The following is a 20,669-nucleotide window of genomic DNA, read 5'->3' on the forward strand; positions in this document are numbered from 1 at the left end:
TAAAAAAGTTATTGCTAGAATTCTATTTATAATCATCTTGTTTATTAATAGGATATTAATAAAATGTTAATAAATAATGTTATTTTTATATAAAAAAAAAGACTAATATTTTATTAGAATTAAATATGCCATTAATCTTTATTAGTATTTGAAGATTTTTAGGAAAACTTATGTTAAGATTATTATTTAATTAATAGTTATATTTAATATTTATAAGCATACGTCACATCTTCTAGTATAAGTCTACTTCTAATATAACTCATTTAAACACAAATCTAAAACTTGTTAGGAAACCACTTATGTCAATAGGAAGTTTTAGAAAAATCTTTTTCAAATACTTATATATATATATAATATATATATATATATATATATATATATATATATAACCTATGCTTTATTTCATAACTTAATCACATGTTGAAGAAAAAATAAAAATGAAACTTGATGCATTACAACTGCCTCCTTCATAAACAACATCAACCACATTAAGGTAGTGTTTGGTTAGATGTAGTTGAAAATACAGTAGATTTCCAATTACAATGTAGTTGTAAATTCTGGAGTTAAAAATGCAAGAGAGTCAAATCTGGTGTTTGGTTAACTGTAATTGAAAATGCTAGATTTCAAAATTTTGTGTTTGTTTGGAAGGATTTGTAAATCTGGATTTTGAAAACATGTGTTTGGTTGGATGTATTTGTATGATATAAACACCCTTGGTGAGATTACCCCCACCTTAGGTCACCATTAAATTTAATTAATTATAAATACACAAACCAAAATAATTATGCATATAATTACTTAATTTAATATAAAATTATGTTTTCATTACATATTATTGTTATTTTTAAAAATTATAAAAAATATATTACACTATTTATAATTTTTTATATTGATAAAAATATAATAGTAACCATTTATTATTAAGATAAAATAATATCATGCCTTTATTTTTATTTTTATTTTTATTTATATATATTCTTTTCATTTTATTTTTATTTTTATTGTTAAATGTTTTTTATATTAAATTTGATTACATAAATATAAAAACAAAATTTAATACTTGACAAAAGTACAAATAAAAAAACAACTGATTTTTACCCACAATCATCTGTTCATCAAACTCTTAAAGAAATTTTAGCAGCATGGTCGATCCTAGGTCCAAACAAGAGTGCATATATACATATTAACAATTATTATCCATACATTCCTCTGTATTAACAAATTGAAGAGATATTAACATCCATCTCCATCAGGTCCATAACATCCCTCCAAACTCATATTAAATTCATAACGAACATCCACTAGTTCAAAGAGTCCATAACATATTAAATCCATAAACATCACACTCATACCATTTGCTAATAAACTACATACATCCATGAATTTCAAAGTTAGAGATAAACATAAATAAAAATAAGATAGGTACATTGAAGAAGAAATATGATAAAGATGGTAGAATATAAAGGGAATGAGATGTCCACCACATGCGAGGCAATACACCAAGCTTGATGAATTCATGCTGAAAAAAACATAGAGGATAAAAAATAAATCATAGATAAATACGAGTGGAAAATGAACATAAGAATGATAACATTTTGTAATGAAGACTTGCTTACCATTTCTACATTTCAAAGGTTCCGACCAATGGATGCAAAGAAATCTTCCGCCCAAATCTTGCGGAAATCATCATCCATTCCAAAGAACATTCGACCTCTTGCATCATCTCCCATCAAGTACTGGTATACCATTCCAACTTGTCGTATGGAGTAGCCATACTTTTGCAGTTTTTTACATTCTGTCAAAAGCTCTTTTGCAAAGCTCAATGACCGGCTAGATTTAACTGACTCAAATGCATCTTTGATTGTGGTGGCTAGTTCACGGATTGCATAATCTTCAGTGTTTGCCTTACGCTTTGCTTTTCCTTTCTTTTTTTGTTGTGGGCTTGTTGCTGACATGGGTTCAGAAGGGCTGCCTCGATTTTGGGTCCCTGGTGAGGCATTGCCCTGTGCATTTGTCTCTCCAAAAGCCACATCATCATAATTTTCATTATGGTGAGACTCTTCCTCCTCTATGTTGAAACCCATTTGTACACCAATAGTATTCTCAAACTGAATAGCATGACGACCAATGGCTTGATCATTGCCACATATAGCTTCTATTAGGTCATAATCCTCGATCGGTTTGTTCAAATATAACTCATCTTGTGCATGGACCTGTATGTGAATGAATAAATCTTAAAATTAGTAATTAACATTTGAATAATGTATAAATAAATATGCAATATAACAAGTACCTTAACATGATCTCTATACTCTGCCTCACCCATAACAATCATTTTAAGGTTGTTATCCCAACCCATGCCATTCATTTCTTTCAATTTTTTAATTCTTGCCCACCTTCTCCGTATTGTCCTAAGATGATTACCCACATTAGCCTCTGTAACGGTCACCCCAAATGCATCTCATGGCTCGAATAGCGGCATGAATTGCTTGTGGCTTAAACCCTTTATCAACTTTTAGTCCTTGTTCAACTTGACTAGCCATAAATCTTATAAAATAACGGCTTTCAGTTGGTGTCCACCTCTTATGTCCCGATGTCACTGTTGTGGGCTTCTTAGCTGATGAATTTTGGCTATCCATTTCTACATTGTACCCTTCCATTCTGTGATAAAATTTGATATGCAACAAACAATGACAATTGTTAATTTCACATAGTATGTGAAGTAGTAAATTCATAAAAGCAACGAAAAATATTACTCGAATTAAGCAAGTACTAAAATAATCTAGTTGTGTAATAATAGATACCAATATCAAGTTACACATCACTATTTTTATATAAATACTAGACAATGTTTAGTGCAAGTAGAGAAATAAGTATGCACTACAAAGTCATCATACAATAAGCAAACAATAGAAGAACAAATGATTCCTTAAGTTGTCATAATTATATAGATATATAACTATTTGTTGGCCCACATTTCAGCTGCAATTTGGTCATGACGAGCAGCCCATTCTTGTGCCTCTTCTCTTTGTTCCCTAATGGTGGTTTGTGATGTCTGTTGTGGTATCCAGTCTTCCTCAGAGGGAATAAAGCCATCTTGGCCATCATTGAGGATGTAATTATGTAAGATACAACATGCCAATACGAGTTCTGTTTGTATCTTAAAAGGAAAAAAAGGCCTAGATGAGATAACTTTAAAACAACCCTTTAAAGAACCAAATGTGCGCTCAATGGAGGTACGTGCATATGAATGCCTCAAATTAAAAAGCTCCTTAGGATTAGTAGGTGTTCGAGAGCCAAACTCCTTTAGGTGATATCTTACACCCCTATAAGGGGGTATAAAACCAGGTCTTGTGGCGTATCCAGCATCAACCAAGTAATACTTCCCTAATTACAAGACATAAAATAAATTGATAAGTTTAATCATTACATTTGAATTATTCTCTAGCATTTTTATCCATAAAGCAAAGAAGTTAAATACCTTCTGGGACTTTTAACCCATTAGGTCTCTCAAGTGCATCGCGAAGTACTAGAGAATCATGTGCTGATCCTTCCCAACCAGCAAGAATGTAAGTGAAATGCAAGTCAAAATCGACAACTGAAAGAACATTTTGTGTTGGGTAAGGTTTTCTTCCCCGAAATGCTGCTACTTCAGATGTTGGGACAGAGGCATGAATATGTGACCCATCTAAGGCCCCAATACAATCCTAACATTAAATAGTTTATGTTAGATTTAATCTTATGTAATTATATGTAACTTACATCTAATATAACAATACCTTAAAGTAGGGATATAGCTTGCTTCTCGTCGCTATATATGGTTGGATTTGTGTACTTGGTGACCGCACGTATTCATGGCGCAACTCACCAATAGCATATAACTGTTGCACAACCGCAAGCGCACGGTTTTGCCAAGTAGTAAATAAGTATCGATCCCACGAGGACCAAGTATTGATTACCAATCTATTACAACAAGAGATTATCTAGACAATTAAAAAGGTAGGATTTAGGAATAACAAGAAGCAGGGAATAAAACACAATCAAGGCTGAAGGAACACAGGGTTGTGGATCTTTCTTCAGATTAAAATAGACTTAGGTTTGGGAACTTACCACAAGGTATAACATGAATGATGTCTTTGGATCTAAACTAGATTTGGGCAGATCTCTTGAAGGGCATTAATCCTAAGCTACTTGTCACTCTCTTTCAAGAGATAACAAGTTAGGCTTGATCAAGGCTACCTCCTACTTTCGTGGTTGATAAACCCTTCTCAAAAACCCTCGAACAAAAAAGCGATGATTAAGCAATGAGCCCTCAAGAGCGCCTTTCAGCGAGTTCGGGGTGATTAATGAGGTTCCAAGACCCGAGGTTATCCTTTCGGGTTAACCTATATCTCTAAGATAGCAAGCAATGCTTTCACAATCACAATTTTTGACACAAATCAGAAATCAACTCAAGAAATCTACCATTAAGCATAAAAGATCCATACAAAATGTATCAACATATCAAACACATAACATCTCGGGCTAATCCCAAACCTAAGAAAAGTTCTACTCACACACCATCTCAGTTACAAAGAAAAAGATAGGAAGAGAAGAAAGTCTGCAGAAAGCAGCACAACAAGCTGAGAGGACTCCCTATGATGTCTACAAGGTTTTATCTTCAATTTCCAGCTCTCCTCCCTTCTTCAACTCTCTCCAGGTCTTCAGATCTTCCTTTTTCCCTTTCCAGCCGCCAGCCCTTTTCTCCCAGCCTTCCTTGTTGCCCTGAAGTCACATTTTGATCCTTTTATATCCAAAAGATAGAAGCTGGGCCCCAACCACTTTACAATCCACAGGTACTTCTCGCAGTACACAGGCAGGTTGTGGATTTCCCCAGTCTCCAGTTTCAATTCCTGCTTCCTACAATTAAAACAACTAGAAAGAGTAGTTTGTACAAAAAGAAGGGGAAAATAATAATAAAGACTAGGAAAAATGCATGAATACTATCTAAATGCATGATGTTAATAATGCAATTTATATGTGCAACAAACTCCCCCAAGCCTGAATTTTGCTTGCCCTCAAGCAATGCTACATTTAAACAACAAGACAAGGGAAGTTAACAGAATTCAAATGATGACATTATCCAGCACAAGACACAAGCATAACTGTGAATAAAGTTCATAAAGGTCATGAAGTAGTTGATTGTCATTCACAGGACAGACTGTACACAAGCATTACAAAAGAAATTGATTCATCTCATATGCAAGTGGTCATGAATTTGAAGACAGGATATATAGATGCAATAAATCTCAGAGACCTCATGGAACTCTCATACACAATCCATAAGCCAAGTTGCTTATTAGAGGGATCAATAGGATTTCTTTAACACTTTTCTTTTCTTTTCTTTTCTTTTTCAATTCTTTGTCCAACTAACGTAGGATGTGGTGATCTTTCTCTCTTTTTTTTTCGAAGGGTGCACATGCGGGTTAGGCACAAAAGCCACCCTTCTACTTATTACATTCCTATATAGATGCGCTCATGTCTCGATAGCAAATAGCCCATGAAAACAGAGGAGTGCTGCCATAGACCACTTTTTGACTCAAAATTCAGAAGATCACCTATATCATTTCCCTTTTATTTGAGAACTCAACTTAGGCAAAGAAAGTGCTATGGGGTCACAAAATCTCAAGAAGAATCCATTACAAATGTATATACTAAATTAAAATGCAAGATTAAAACAATGAGATTAGCAAAGTTAGACTCATGCAAATGCGAGTGTGCAGTCCAATCACTATTAGATAACAACAACTATCCATGCTCTTTTTGTGTCATGCTAAACAATTCATCATAAGATGTCTGATGGCAATGGCAAAAGTCTTTTTGTTTTTGTTTTGCTGTGTTTTTTTTTTCAATTCAATTCAAGATAAATATGCAAATGCAAGTGTGCATGAAGGGATGCATGAAAAGATGCAATGCAACTACTAAACTAACTCCCCCAAGCCTATCATTGGCACTGTCCTCAATGTTAAGAAGTTAAATAGCAAAAGGGTAAGCAATTGGGGAGAGTGAAACTAACCATGCTACTGTAGAGAAGGGAGATGGCCTTGCGCGACTAGCCACTCGTAAATTGAATCGGTTTGCTGCTGAATTTGGTATAAAATTGGGCACTGTGCTTGTTGTTCAGCGAAAATGGTGTCGAGGGCAGTCATAATGCACGCGAGATTATCTGCAACCTATAGAACCTGCCGCGGTGGTTGTGGAACTTGTTCTACAGGGGAATTTCTAGCATGTTGTGGTGCAGGAGGGTTCAGGCCAGGAAATCCCCAGTTTTCGCGGTGATGGACAGTGGTTTGCTCAGGGTCGGGAAGAGGATAACGTGGTGTCCCTTTGAGAATGAGGTAGTGGACATCAGCTTCTTTGACGATCATCTTCATAGCAATGCAAGCTTCCATGTCCAACTGAATATTGCCTGGGACACTCTGAAATGGAGACAGGTCACAACGGAAAGCAAAGGCAATAGGAGTGATGAGACCGCCAAGGACAATGTCACCCGAGGAAGCCTTGCCAACCTTGGCAAATTGACGAGCTAAATGAGCACCAGTGTCTAAAGGTGTGTTGTGGAGCATTGCCCAAAGGAACAAGAGTTCGGATTATCTAACTATGGCCTCCGATTCACCACGACCAAATAGAGTGAGAACCATAATACGATGAATGTATCGAAACAAGGGTTCCTAAGACTGGTTGCCCTAGCAGTTGAGGGTTCATATTTGGGTTCATTGGTGAGGATGTGCCAAAAGTTAGTGGCATCGAAGTCTGTGGGTGTCCTATGGTCACCACCAGTTGGAAAACCGAAAATTTGGTTAAACTGGGCCAGATCTAGCTTATAATCTTGGTTCAGGAGTCTAAATGTGATCTCGCCCTCCTCACTACCTGGACCGTAGAGGACATGGACATCAATAGAGCTTAAGAACTCTAGGGTCAGGCGCTCATAGGTAGGAAACTTCATATTAACAAATGCAGTCCACCCTAGGTTATCTACCATCCAATAGACATCATCAAGGATACCCAAGGTGCGGAGGAGAGTGTCATCAATATACCTGGTTGGGATGATTTTTCGTTTGGAGAGAACCTGGTACCTGTTCTTTTAGAAAGCATCCTTGAAGATGATGTTGTGAGTGGAGGCATCAAGCAGCTGTTCAAGGGAAGGGTGGCTCACCAGAGGAGGTTGCGGGGGTCGATCCTCGGAGGCTGGGTTGCGAGACTGTAGGCGTCGAGTTCTCCGGTCCGCATAATGAAGGTGCTTTGCGATGGAACTCAGGGTGAGGTGGTGAAAAAAAAACTAATGTGGAGGTGAGGAGGTTTTCAGGTTAGTGGTTTGAGCTTTGGGAGAAAAGTAGGGGTTGTGGTGAAATGAGTGAGTGCTGGAGATGGCTGAGGAGATGAGAAGATGAATAGTTGATGGAATGGGGAAGTCATGAGGCTGTCTTGGTTTTAGGAAAAAGGCAATGTGGAGTAAAGGCAAGGACAAAAAGGTTATGGGGAAAGGCATAAGTAGTGTTTAGGTCAGTCTTGGGGCGAGAGAAAAGATAATGTGGGTGGGTGGAAAGTGGAAGATGGACGTTGGGATTGGGAGCAGAAAACTGAAAAATTTGGAGGGAAAACTGTTTCTGGACTCTCCCAGTCTTTGTACGATCCACACCTGTGTTCCCTGAAGCACTCCGGTTGTGTTTCATACCAGGTAAACCTGACGAGTCTGCACTAGCTGGTGGTGGTCTAATCTGTATATTTGAACATTAGATAGGCTGAGAAGAAGCTCTGAACCTGCAGAAAACATCTGAATTTGAATCAGCTAACATAATTGAAAATTTGTATACACAAACAGAGAAATAAAACAAAGACTGAAAATTTAAAAGAAGAGCAAAAACTCGTTTAAGGTCACGAGTGCGACCCCTTTTTATTCATTTATCTAGTGATGGGAAGGGTTTGGAGGAGCATAAGTTCTCCCTTCCTCAATCAGCTCTCCAACAGTGTAGTGCTGCAGCCTCTGCCCATTAACCTTAAATGTGCATGTTGTCTCACTGTGAACTTCAACAGCGCCATATGGAAATACCTTAGTCACTCTAAAAGATCCTGACCATCTTGATCTTAATTTCCTCGGAAAAATCTTGAGTCGTGAATTAAAAAGCAGGACCAAATCCCCTTCTCAAAATTCTCTCTGAAAAAAATCGCTTGTCATGCCACGCTTGGTTCTTTCCTTGTACATCTTTTGAATTTTCATAGGCATCCAATCTTAATTCTTCTAGTTCTTGTATTTGAAGCTTCCTCCCTATCTCCAGTTGTCTTTCATATCAAAAATTAAGAGCTTTAATCGCCCAAAAATGCCTTGTGTTCCAATTCAATCGGCGGATGACGGGCCTTGCCATAAATTAAACGAAATGGTGTCATGCCAATTGGGGGTCTTGTAGGCTGTTATATATGCCCATAAGGCATCATCAAGTTTCAATGACCAATCCCTTCTTGTTGTTGAAACTGTCTTCTCAAGTATGTTTTTGATCTCCCTATTTGAAATTTCAGCCTGCTCACTTGTTTGAGGGTGATACGGTGTGGCGATCTTATGGGTTACCCCATACTTTCTAAGGAGGCTTTCAAATTTTCTTTCTATAAAGTGTGACCCTCCATCACTTATGACAGCTCTAGGAACTCCGAATCTTGGAAAAATTACCCGTTTGAAGAGCTTATTTACAGTCCGAGCATCATTTGTTGGGGATGGCATAGCTTCAACCCATTTGGAAACGTAATCCACAACCACAAGAATATATCTGTTGTTGCATGAAGATGGAAACGGTCCCATGTAATCTATTTCCCAAACATCAAAGACTTCCACTTTAAGGATGTAATTAAGAGGCATTTCATGTCTTCTTGAGATGTTTCTTGTTTTTTGACAGCGATCACAAGAAAGCACAAATCTCCTCGTGTCTTTGAAAAGTGTTGGCCAATAGAACCCAGCCTGAAGTATTTTGGCTGCTATTTTTGAAGAACTGAAATGGCCACCATAAGACGAAGAACGACAATGGAATAGGACGTTTTCTGCTTCATCTTCGGGGATACATCTTCGAAGTATTCCATCAGCACATCGCTTGTAAAGAAGTAGTTCATCCCAAAAATAATGTCTCAAATCTGAAAAGAATTTTTTCCTCTGTTGAAACTTCAGATCAGGTGGCAGAATTCCACAAGCCAGGTAGTTTACAAAATCTGCGTACCATGGGGCTTCAATTGTGGAGATCCTCAGCAACTGTTCATCAGGAAACGCATAATTGATAGCCTGCTCATTCTCTCCATTCTTGTTCACATCCTGATGTAACCTTGAGAGGTGGTCAGCTACCACATTTTCTGCACCTTTTTTATCACGAATCTCGAGATCGAATTCTTGAAGAAGGAGAACCCATCTAATTAGTCTTGGCTTTGCATCTTTCTTGCTTAGGAGATATTTGATCGCAACATGATCTGTGTATACTATCACTTTGGAGCCAACGAGATAGGACCTGAATTTGTCAAAAGCAAACACAACCGCTAAGAGTTCCTTTTCTGTTGTGGCATAATTGACTTGCGCTTCATCTAAAGCCTTGCTTGCATAATAGATTGCGTTCAATTTCTTTCCTTTCCGCTGCCCAAGCACAACCCCTATTGTGTAGTCACTTGCGTCGCACATGATTTCAAAGGGTAACTCCCAATCGGGTGGCTGAATTATTGGTGCAGTGATCAATGCCTTTTTCAACCTGCAAAACGCATCCAAACAGTCATGATCAAAATCAAAAGGAACATCATTAGCTAACAAATTAGTTAAAGGTTTTGTAATTTTTGAGAAATCCTTTATAAAGCGCCGGTAGAATCCTGCATGTCCTAGGAAACCACGGACTGCTTTAACTGTGGTCGGTGGCTGCATTCTTTCTATGACTTCCACCTTTGCTTTGTCTACTTCAATGCCACGTTCGGACACCACATGTCCCAGCACAATACTGTCCTGTACCATGAAATGGCACTTCTCCCAGTTAAGGATGAGGTTCATTTCTTGACACCGTATAGCACCTTAGACAAGTTAGCTAAGCATTCATCAAAGGTCGTGCCATACATCGAAAAAGTCATCCACAAAAAAATTTCCATGATGTTTTTCAATAAAAGTCTCGAAAAAAATGGTCGTCATGCAATGTTGAAAAGTGGCGGGAGCATTACAAAGACCAAATGGCATCCTCCTATAGGAAAAAGTGCCGTAGGGGCAAGTGAATGTGGTCTTGTGTTGGTCACTAGAATGGATAGGAATTTGGTAAAAACCTGAAAATCCATCTAAGTAACAGAAATGAGAGTGTTTAGCCAACCTTTCTAGCATTTGATCTATAAAAGGGAGTGGGTAGTGGTCTTTTCCTTATTGCCTTATTTAATTTCCTATAATCAATGCATATCCTCCAGCCCGTGACTGTTCTAGTTGGGATTAATTCATCATTTTCGTTTTTCACAACGGTCATACCTCCTCTTTTGGGAACTACTTGCACGGGGCTGACCCACTCACTATCGGAAATTGGGTAAATCACACCGGCATCCAGCAATTTGAGCAATTCTTTCCTAACAACTTCCTTCATATTGGGGTTTAATCTTCTTTGGTGCCCAATGGAAGGTTTGTAATCAGGTTCAAGTAGAATTCTGTGCATGCAAACTGAAGGTTGTATTCCTTTCAAATCATCTATGGTGTATCCTATGGCCCTTTGGTGTATTCTAAGCTCATGGAGAAGTTTTTCATATTCCATCATGCTTAGATCAGCATTAATAATCACAGGATATGTAGAATTGGGTCCAAGGAATTCATACCTGAGAGTGGATGGGAGAGGTTTTAGTTTTACCTTGGGAGCTTTATAGTCTTCTGGGTTGTGTATTGTGGAAACTGGTTCCAGAATTCCAGTTCCAGCTTGTTGGTTCTGCAAGAATTTCTTGGACTGCAACAGCTGAGCACAATCTTCGCTCTCAACATCTTCATTGTCTTCCAGCTCCTCTTGTACCAAGCACAACTGGGCGGGGTCTTTGGAAATGTGTTTTGGTAGCTCCTCTTTGAGAGCTCATTCAAGTAGATCAATCCTACAACATGAGCTTTCAACAAAAGAGTGTTTAACAGAGTTAGCCAAATCAAATTCAACTTTTTCTTCACCAACAGTTAAGGAAAGCTTGCCATTTTTAACATCAATAAGTGCCCCTGCAGTTGCCAAGAAAGGTCTTCCAAGAATGATTGGAATTTGAGTGTCTTCCTCCATTTCTAATACTACAAAATCAGCGGGTACAAAGAACTTACCGACTTTGATTGGGATGTCTTTCAAGAATACCTATAGGATGTTTGACAGATCGGTCCACGAGTTGCATGGAAATGGTTGTCGGCTTCAACTCTCCCATGTCAAGTTTCTTGCATACCGACAAAGGCATCAAGCTTACACTTGCACCAAGATCACATAGAGCCTTCTCAAAAGTTGCTGTCCCAATCTCACATGGAATCGAGAAGCTGCCCAGATCTTTAAGTTTTGGAGGCAATTTATTTTGAATTAGGGCGCTGCACTCTTCTATTAGTGCCACTATTTCATACTCCTCTAATCTTCTTTTCTTAGACAAAATATCCTTCAAAAAACTTTGCATATGATGGCATTTGTTGCAAAGCTTCTGTGAAAGGAACATTGATGTATAACTTCTTAAGAACTTCTAAAAACTTTCCAAATTGCTTGTCCAACTTGGCCTTGGCTAGTCTTTGTGGAAATGGCACTGGTGGCACGTAAGGTTTTGGGGGTGTGTATCTTGGTGCCTCATCAACTTTCTCTGCATCTCCACTATTTTCTTCAGCCACTTGCTGTTGTGTATCATTTTTTTCAGCTGAATTCACCCTAATGTTTTCATTTTCAGCTTGCTTTAACTTGGGATCTTCTAATTGTTTTCCACTCCTTAGAGTTATAGCTTTGCAGTGCTCACTTGGGTTAATTTCTGGCTTTCCTGGAAACATCCCTGGGGGTCTGGATGAAGAGCCAGCTTGTTGGGCAATCTGATTTTCCAGCATTTTGTTGTGGGTAGCCAAGGAATCAACCTTATAAGTAAGCTGCCGAATTGCTTCATTCATGACTTGACCTTGTTGCTTGAACTCTTCATTTTGCTTGGCTTGTGTTGCAACAAAGTTCTCTAGCAAAGCCTCTAAATTTGATATCTGCACAGGTTGTGGATTGGAAATTCTCTGCTGGAATCCTGGTGGCTGTCTAGGAGCATTAGAACTGAAATTTTGCTCAAAATGAGGTTGATTGTTTTTTTGTAAGAAAAAAATTAGGATGATTTCAGCCAACCGGGGTTGTAAGTGTTAGAGAATGGATCATTGACGTGTCTCGCTGAAAGTCGTTTAGATAATTCATTTGCTCCATGGATGGTTCTGAAGATGGGGTTGCGATCAACTGACAGTTTGTAGCTAAGTGTCCTATAGAACCACAGATTTCACATGTGACATTGGCGATAGTTGGAGCATTTGCATTCAGTTTGTCAAATTTTTGAGTTAGAGCATCCACCTTGGCTGCAATTAGGGTTTAAGGCCTCCACCCTCATGTCTTCCTCGCAGGTTTTGAGTTGTGTTTCTTTCACTTGCCCATTGGCAGTGGTTGAGAGCCATGTCTTCAATCAAATTATAAGCATCATCCACTTTTTTGTTCATCAAAGCTCCTCCCGATGCGACGATCAACCCGAAAATGCGAGAGTTATAGTTTAATCCATCGTAGAATGTTTGAACAACCGACCATTTCTCCAAGCCATGGTGTGGGCATAGTCTCATAAGTTCCTTGAATCTGTCCCAAGCCTCATACAACGATTCACCATCTTTTTGATAAAAACCAGTGATTTGGTTCCGCAACTGGGTTGTTTTGCTTGGCGGGAAATATTTAGAAAGGAAAATTTGGAGCAATTGATCCCATGTTTTGATAGAGCCTTCAGGTAATGAGTGTAACCAAGCTCGAGCCTTGTCCCGTAATGAGAAAGGAAAAAGCCTAAGTCTAACTGCATCTTGTGGGACTCCATTGAGCTTAACAGTGTCGCAGTATTCAAGGAAAACAGAGAGATACAAGTGTGGATCCTCTACTGGTGATCCTCCAAACTGATTCTGCTGAATTAATGACATAAGTGCTGTTGCAACTGAAAATTGTTTGCTTCAACAGGTGGTCTTGCAATGCTGGATTGCAATCCTTGAGCACTCGGAACTTCAAAATCTCTCAAAGTTTTACTGTTATCTTCCATGTTTGATCCTTGTGAGGACTCTTTAAGCTTTTCTTTCCTTTGATATTGAAGCCGGAAATCCTTCTCAAATTCTAGATCTGGTTCCAAGAGACTTCCAAGACTTCGATTTCTTTGCATAGAATAAGAATTAACCTGCAAGGAAACAAAACAAGTTAAGTGAATTGGACTAATTGGGAAAAATAGAGAATAAAATGCCTAGTCTAACCAGGTTGCAAATCAATTAATATCAACACTATGGTCCCCGGCAACGGCGCCAAGAACTTGTTGCACAACCGCAAGCGCACGGTTTTGCCAAGTAGTAAATAAGTATCGATCCCACGAGGACCAAGTATTGATTACCAATCTATTACAACAAGAGATTATCTAGACAATTAAAAAGGTAGGATTTAGGAATAACAAGAAGCAGGGAATAAAACACAATCAAGGCTGAAGGAACACAGGGCTGTGGATCTTTCTTCAGATTAAAATAGACTTAGGTTTGGGAACTTACCACAAGGTATAACATGAATGATGTGCTGGATCTAAACTAGATTTGGGCAGATCTCTTGAAGGGCATTAATCCTAAGCTACTTGTCACTCTCTTTCAAGAGATAACAAGTTAGGCTTGATCAATGCTACCTCCTACTTTCGTGGTAGATAAACCCTTCTCAAAACCTGAACAAAAACAGTGATTAAGCAATGAGCCCTCAAGAACTGCCTTTCAGCAGGTTCAGGGTGATTAATGAGGTTCCAAGACCCAGGTTATCCTTTCAGTTAACCTATATCTCTAAGATAGCAAGCAATGCTTTCACAATCACAAGCTTTGACACAAATCAGAAATCAACTCAAGAAATCTACCATTAAGCATAAAAGATCCATACAAAATGTATCAACACATCAAACACATAACACCTCGGGCTAATCCCAAACCTAAGAAAAGTTCTACTCACACACCATCTCAGTTACAAAGAAAAAGATAGGAAGAGAAGAAAGTCTGCAGAAAGCAGCACAACAAGCTGAGAGGACTCCCTATGATGTCTACAAGGTTTTATCTTCAATTTCCAGCTCTCCTCCCTTCTTCAACTCTCTCCAGGTCTTCAGATCTTTCTTTTTCCCTTTCCAGCCTCCAGCCCTTTTCTCCCAGCCTTCCTTGTTGCCCTGAAGTCACATTCTGATCCTTTTATATCCAAAAGATAGAAGCTGGGCCCCATCCACTTTACAGTCCACATGTACTTCTCGCAGTACACAGGCAGGTTGTGGATTTCTCCAGTCTCCAGTTTCAATTCCTGCTTCCTACAATTAAAACAACTAGAAAGAGTAGTTTGTACAAAAAGAAGGGGAAAATAATAATAAAGACTAGGAAAAGTGCATGAATACTATCTAAATGCATGATGTTAATAATGCAATTTATATGTGCAACAATAACACGTGATTGAAGTACCTACTAACGGTCTCCCCCGACCTTAAGAAATTATGTGCAATAACACGGTTTCGTTGATTGTGTCCTATGGTGTGCAAGAACATTAATAATTGTTCCTCCACACTCATGTGTAATGTATCACGCAAAAGGCATTTTTGACGCAATATTGAGCATAGGTTGAAAAAAATAGACTTCTTCATGCGAACCATGTTGATGCTAGTAGTGTCATTTCCATCTATCAACCTAGACAAATACTTTTCCCTTATTTCTAGCCTTTCGCGTGATGGTTCTCTACAAATTCTTTGTCTTTTCTTGCGAAGCAATAATAATATAGCATAGGCCACAACTAAAACAGTTACTTCCAAGAGGTACAGTTCATCATCATCCTCGAAATGATCCATCTAATGTAAGATTGGTAAAAAATAAATAATTTCAGAATATAAAACAAATATAAATATCATAATGAATAATGTCAGTATATCACTATTTTATAATTAAATTAATTACAAGCCATACTTTGGCCACTCACACCATGTATAAAAAGAAGCCTTGAAATCGATTATATTTATCATAAAACTAGTTTAGAAACCATTTTACTAACATTACCAATCAAATTAGCATAGTTAATCAACCATAAATTAGTACTAGTAAGCGTACATGCATGGAACAATGTCCCATTTTATGACAACTAATGCAAAGTCACAATATAAGTTTAATTTGTTTGCCAACATATTTCAAGCATTTATTCATCATTGTGTCAAATTTTATCATTAACATGTATGAACAAATTCAAATCGACAGATAAAACTTAAAAAAAGATAAGTAGATCAAAACTAAATTAATCGACATTGTAGGGAAATTAATCTTTATCATTATATAAACTTCAATACTAGGAAAGGAAAAGTCATTAAATTTTTACATAGATCAGGGACCATATTAAAATAAGTTTAAATGTTTAATTACAACTTACAAGTGCGTATTTTCAAAATAAATAAATAAATAAATCACATGTCCATACATCTTTAAATTGTCTCATTTAGGATATTTAATTGCTTTATTTTTTCAATGTTTTCACAAATATTATTATTTACTCTTTACTATTAAATTAAATTATATGATGTAAATCTTATCCCTTTATCCTTTATTTATATTTCAATTCATATAATTTTAAAACATAATTTTGAACGTACTTGAGTGATAAGATAGTAGAAATTACAACAATTTTACACATTTTTTAATCATTACACTAAACCTTATCAGTAACGTGTATTAACCAGTTCATTACAAAAATTATTTCACCTTTAAAAAGGTTTACTATGCAAATAAACACTTCAACATCTTGATCACGAAAATAAATGAATAAATGAATAAATAAAAATATCAAAAGTGTAAGCAAATCTTTATCCATGCATCAATATCACATTCCTATCAACCATGGAAGTAATAATTAAATGTGGAAATTGCCAAAAAAACCCTCTAAGTTTGTAAATGTGGAGATTTTGAGACCATTAAACTCCAGTTTCCAGATCTCACCCTTAAGGACAAGAGTGCACTTGAAGAAGGAGGAAATGCTGATCATGGTTTAAAGGTCTACAAAAGGACACCTTACAAGATTTAACAATAGAAGAAAATAAGTTGAGAGAAAAGGCTAAGTATGGCAAGAAATAATTATTTGATGAATGGTATCCAACTTAGAGAAAAGAAATATCATACAATGAATGATATCCTTATATTTTTTATCATTTATTCTTTTCAAAAATGTCATAGCTATTGTAGTTTCGTATTTTCTAGACCCAATAAAGTTGCACTGGTCTTGTTTGAGTTTATATTTTGGATTGATCTTGACAAGGGATTTCAACAATCAATAACAGAACAACGGAAAAATACTATAAAAATGGGAAATGGTTATAAATAAAAACGATAATTGTTGCATCTGTAAAGGCATGCCCATTGGCCTGATGATATGGCAATAGTGAGCAGCAATTAGAAAAACAATGATAATAGATAATAGTGACGTTACCTGCCACATTGATTCCCTCCAATATTCACGCCAAACATTACCGGCAGCATCACGACCACATTTCTCAGAACCAAGCTCTTTATAATCAAATTGATCAGAAGCCTCCCAAAACTTATCTTCCCATTCAACAGATCCATCGGCACTAACTCCCCTTGTCAATGTCCACCTGCAAACCACCCCATCTGGTCTTTGTTCTTTACCTGTTTCTCTCCACCATTTTGAACCATCTGGGTTTACCCCATGCAATGATGCCTCATTAGCCTTACCAAGTGCTTCAGCAGCCTCTGTTGCATTCCTTGAGAATAGCACCTCAAGCTTATGTTCATTACTTGCAGAAGAAAGATCCGAATTAGAAATTTTGCTATCTGGTTTCTCAATGCCCATGAGTGATTGAAAAGGTGGTAGAGGAGGACTATGTTCCTGTTCTGAACTCTCAAATGGAATAGCTAAAAACTCTAAAGCAGGTTCTTTCTCCAGCAATGAGCCAGATGAATTTGGAGATGAACTTGAGCTTCTAGCTGGTTCTAAAGTGAGGTCTTCCTGTGGTGTACTCTTGGTGTCAGGTGGAGGTGACCATGACCAAAAATCTGGACCAGGAGTTCTGGCATCTGATTGAGCAGGAAATACATTGCCACCCTGTAAACCTATCAATAATCATCTCAAAAAGTCATAATATAATTTATTCTCAGACTTCGGCCTAAATAACGCTGAAGAAATATCAGGCAGCAGTACAAATCATGGGGGCTCAGGCAACAAACGATAATAAAAATGATAATGGACTGTTGTTATTTTAAGACAGTTTTGCACCTAGTTAATTTGAAGTTGAGCAGTCTAAGGCAAAGTTTCATACATGATTTTGTTTTAAGTTGAGCATTATAAGACAAAGTTTTGTACAAGATTGCGTGAAAAACAAAAGCATCCGTGTAAGTGAGGTACATGAGACTTGCCTCATAATCAGTGTGCTCAAAAGTTATCAAAAGAACTGAACCAACAACACTCAACAATGAAAATACAAAATACTTTCCAAGCATATCACAAACACAGTCTAGCTGTCACAATCAAATGCCTGATACCCATAACAGCTTAAAAGTATCCAAATAGTAGTGACTATGTTTTCATCAACACTGAGAAATGCTACCAACTGGGGGTGCATAATTGAAAAGCTATTGTGGAAAACTCAATGATAAAATAAGAATGTCAAACTATATGATCAAATAGCAGTTAAATAGTATATATTATCACAAAAATGTGAAGAAGAAATTCATTACAAGGAAAAATAATACATTAGGATTAACAAGTGCTAAAAATCCAATAGAAGACACATGTTACAGTGGATGAATGCTAGAAGCATGCAAGAATCAAGATATATAGCATATACAAAAAAAGAACTTCCACGAATTCTTTGATTTATGGAGTATACTTCTAAAAACTCCCAGGGGGGTGGTCTCTTGTATTTAACTAATGTCCTCTTCTTCTTTTTTTTTTTAAGGATGACTTTCCGGAAGGAATAATTAAATTACTCAAAAGGAGAAGGGCAGACAACTTCAAGAATTCACTCAAGAACACTTCTTTATCATGGATATCAATAAAAAGAATAGAAAGATCAGATTAAAAAATGAACACAATAAACAATAAAAACAAACAACTAGAACGATTTAAAATACTTGTGCCAAATTCCATGTTGCTTACTCAGATGCACATAGAATAAGATTCATGACACTCTATTTATCAAATAATTCAACAACTATCATACCAAATTAAAAAGTAATACTTAATAAATGACTTCTAAAGTCAATTTAAGCTTCATCTCTTGGATGAGGCTTGTGAACATATCCAGGTACCTAATTTAAATTGTCACCCTTCATTCTTGAATATCTATTTGTACCATTACTAAGATAAAAACCATGAAAATAAAGGATTTTTCATTACTAAGATAAAAAAAAAAAAAACAGGGGAAGTATGATGCGTGAATTTTCAAACAATTACGATTAAAATTAAAATGTCCACATAAAGCACATATACGATGCACACTGTCACCCTTCATTCTTGAATATCTACATAGAACAGACAAACCCAAAAATTACAGTAATTATCAGATGGAGAAGAAATGCACGAATTTCATAATAATTCAAATATATATTCAAAAAATCAAACCATATACCAGATGGCGGGGGGCGTCGGAAGATAGTTTCTCCGCCGGCGGTGACGTCAAACCCACCGGGAATCCGATCCAGAAGCCGCGGCAGGCTTCGGGAGAGGATCTTCCTTAATAATCGCACGCGCAGCGGCGATCGCCGCCGCCGCACGGTCAATGACTTGAAGCCGCTGCACCCTATCCCTCTCCTCCTTCGGCACTTCAAGAATCTTATTAAACATCTCCGTCTTCTTCACCAACGTCTCCTCGCTCTCACCATCACCATCGTCATCGCCGGCTTCCGGTTCAAAAGAAAGCCTTTGGAAGTCCTGTGACATGCGGTCCCGTTCGACGGCATTCTTCCACATAGAGAGGTAGGAGTCATCGGAAGACGAACGCGAGGGGCGGAGGGAAGGGAAGCGGGGGTTCAAGGTGCGGCGATGGAGGTAGGAGCGGAAAATGGAGGGGCGATAGAGAGGGAGGTGGTGGGTCGCCATGGATGGGGAGCTTGGAGGAGATTGAGAGGGTTTTATGCGGGAGATTTGTGCTTAGCTTTGGATTGGGGAAAGAAGAGTTCTTGAACTTTTTCTTTTTCTTACTTTTTCTTTTTGTTTTGATCTTTTGAGTTTTTTTGAAATTTGGAGTGAAGTGGAGCGGAAGGGAAGGAGTGTGAGAACCGTGAAAGATGGGAGGGTTTTTGGGAAGTAGGAGGGACACGTGGCAGTGGAGTCAGGTGATGTATGGGTTGTTGTTTCAAAAATGGTATGATAGAGTCACGTGATCTATGTGGTTGTTCATAAATGGAAAGATTACCAAAACAATATTGGGTTGTTTTCAGCTCATGAAAGTGCACAAATTTGATTTCTTGATTATGGGTAAATTATTTAAATAGTTATTTAACTATTAAATTATAAAAAAATTTAATTAAGTAATTTGATTTTAAATTCACTTTCAATTCGATCATCCAAATGAACTCCATTAACAATGTATTGATGTGACATGTTATGTCATGCACTTTTACCACGTAAACAAATAATCAAATTCAATAAGACAATAAGAGACATTGTTGTAACTTGTCTGATAAAAAGTGAAATTCGAGCCCTTTAAGTTTGTAAAATTGCTAAAAACACCCGTTAGTTTTCTGATCCCCAAAAACCCCTCCTTTTTAAAAAGTCATGTTTTTCAAACCCCCAAACCCCAGAACGGATGTGAGCGGGAATGAGTTTCAAATTTTTGGGACGAAAAATGCCCTTGCATGGGGAGTCGTGGGCTGCGACCATCTCCGGCGATTTGAGGAGGAGTGGGGGTTTTCCGTAGGGGTAACCCCGAGAGACCAATTTATTGGAGCCGTTTAATTGCTTTTTCTCAACTCACGTCTTGACTTTTTCCATTTCAGCTGGCTCTCGAAGTTGTCTCTACGGCACAAGCCTCTGTAATTGGCATTTCATCGCCTTTTCCCTTTCCACGGTATCTCGAAGGAGAAGTCCCCATATGAACTAGTTGGCATTTCATCGAGTTCTGATCTAAGGTATTGAGTATGGTTTTTACGTTAACTGTTCGTTACATAAAGAAAGATTTTTTCGGGTTTTGTTTTGTGCTCCCTGCTTTTTGTTGGAAGATATTGAAGTCTAGGGGATTTCTACTGGGGTTTTTGTTAGTCGCGAGGGAGATTTCTCGGCTAGGGTTTTGTTTTGTTTTGTATTTTCGTATGTATACACTATCAAAATAGTTTTTTCGATTGTTATGATTTGTGTAATATTTATAATGTACATTTCCCTTTCGTTTGATATGGTTGCGAGTTTTACTAAATGAGGGTTGACGTTTAAGAAATGAGATGTTACTGC

General features: G+C 37.5%; 1 protein-coding gene and 1 non-coding gene across 2 annotated transcripts; one reads left to right on the forward strand and one right to left on the reverse strand.

Moving 5' to 3' along the window:
* The first annotated feature begins 12,788 nt into the window (after positions 1 to 12,788).
* LOC120275027 lies at positions 12,789 to 12,894 on the forward strand. The gene has a single exon (XR_005541053.1). It is a non-coding gene; the product is annotated as a small nucleolar RNA R71 (small nucleolar RNA).
* A 3,623-nt stretch (positions 12,895 to 16,517) lies between these two features.
* Positions 16,518 to 19,393, reverse strand: LOC120274502. The gene is made up of 2 exons (XM_039281042.1): positions 18,853 to 19,393; positions 16,518 to 17,335 (listed from the first exon to the last, which is right to left on the reverse strand). Exon 2 carries the CDS (start codon positions 17,073 to 17,075, stop codon positions 16,533 to 16,535), a length of 543 nt encoding a protein of 180 aa, XP_039136976.1. The 5' UTR covers positions 17,076 to 17,335; positions 18,853 to 19,393; the 3' UTR covers positions 16,518 to 16,532.
* Between the last annotated feature and the right edge of the window lie 1,276 nt (positions 19,394 to 20,669).

This window comes from Dioscorea cayenensis, chromosome 13 (assembly GCF_009730915.1).
Source record: "Dioscorea cayenensis subsp. rotundata cultivar TDr96_F1 chromosome 13, TDr96_F1_v2_PseudoChromosome.rev07_lg8_w22 25.fasta, whole genome shotgun sequence".
NCBI classification, from domain to species: Eukaryota; Viridiplantae; Streptophyta; class Magnoliopsida; order Dioscoreales; family Dioscoreaceae; genus Dioscorea; species Dioscorea cayenensis.

Excerpts from the sequence above, each read along its gene's own strand:
- LOC120274502 (XM_039281042.1), bottom strand. The coding sequence starts at position 17,075 with ATGGGCATTGAGAAACCAGATAGCAAAATTTCTAATTCGGATCTTTCT.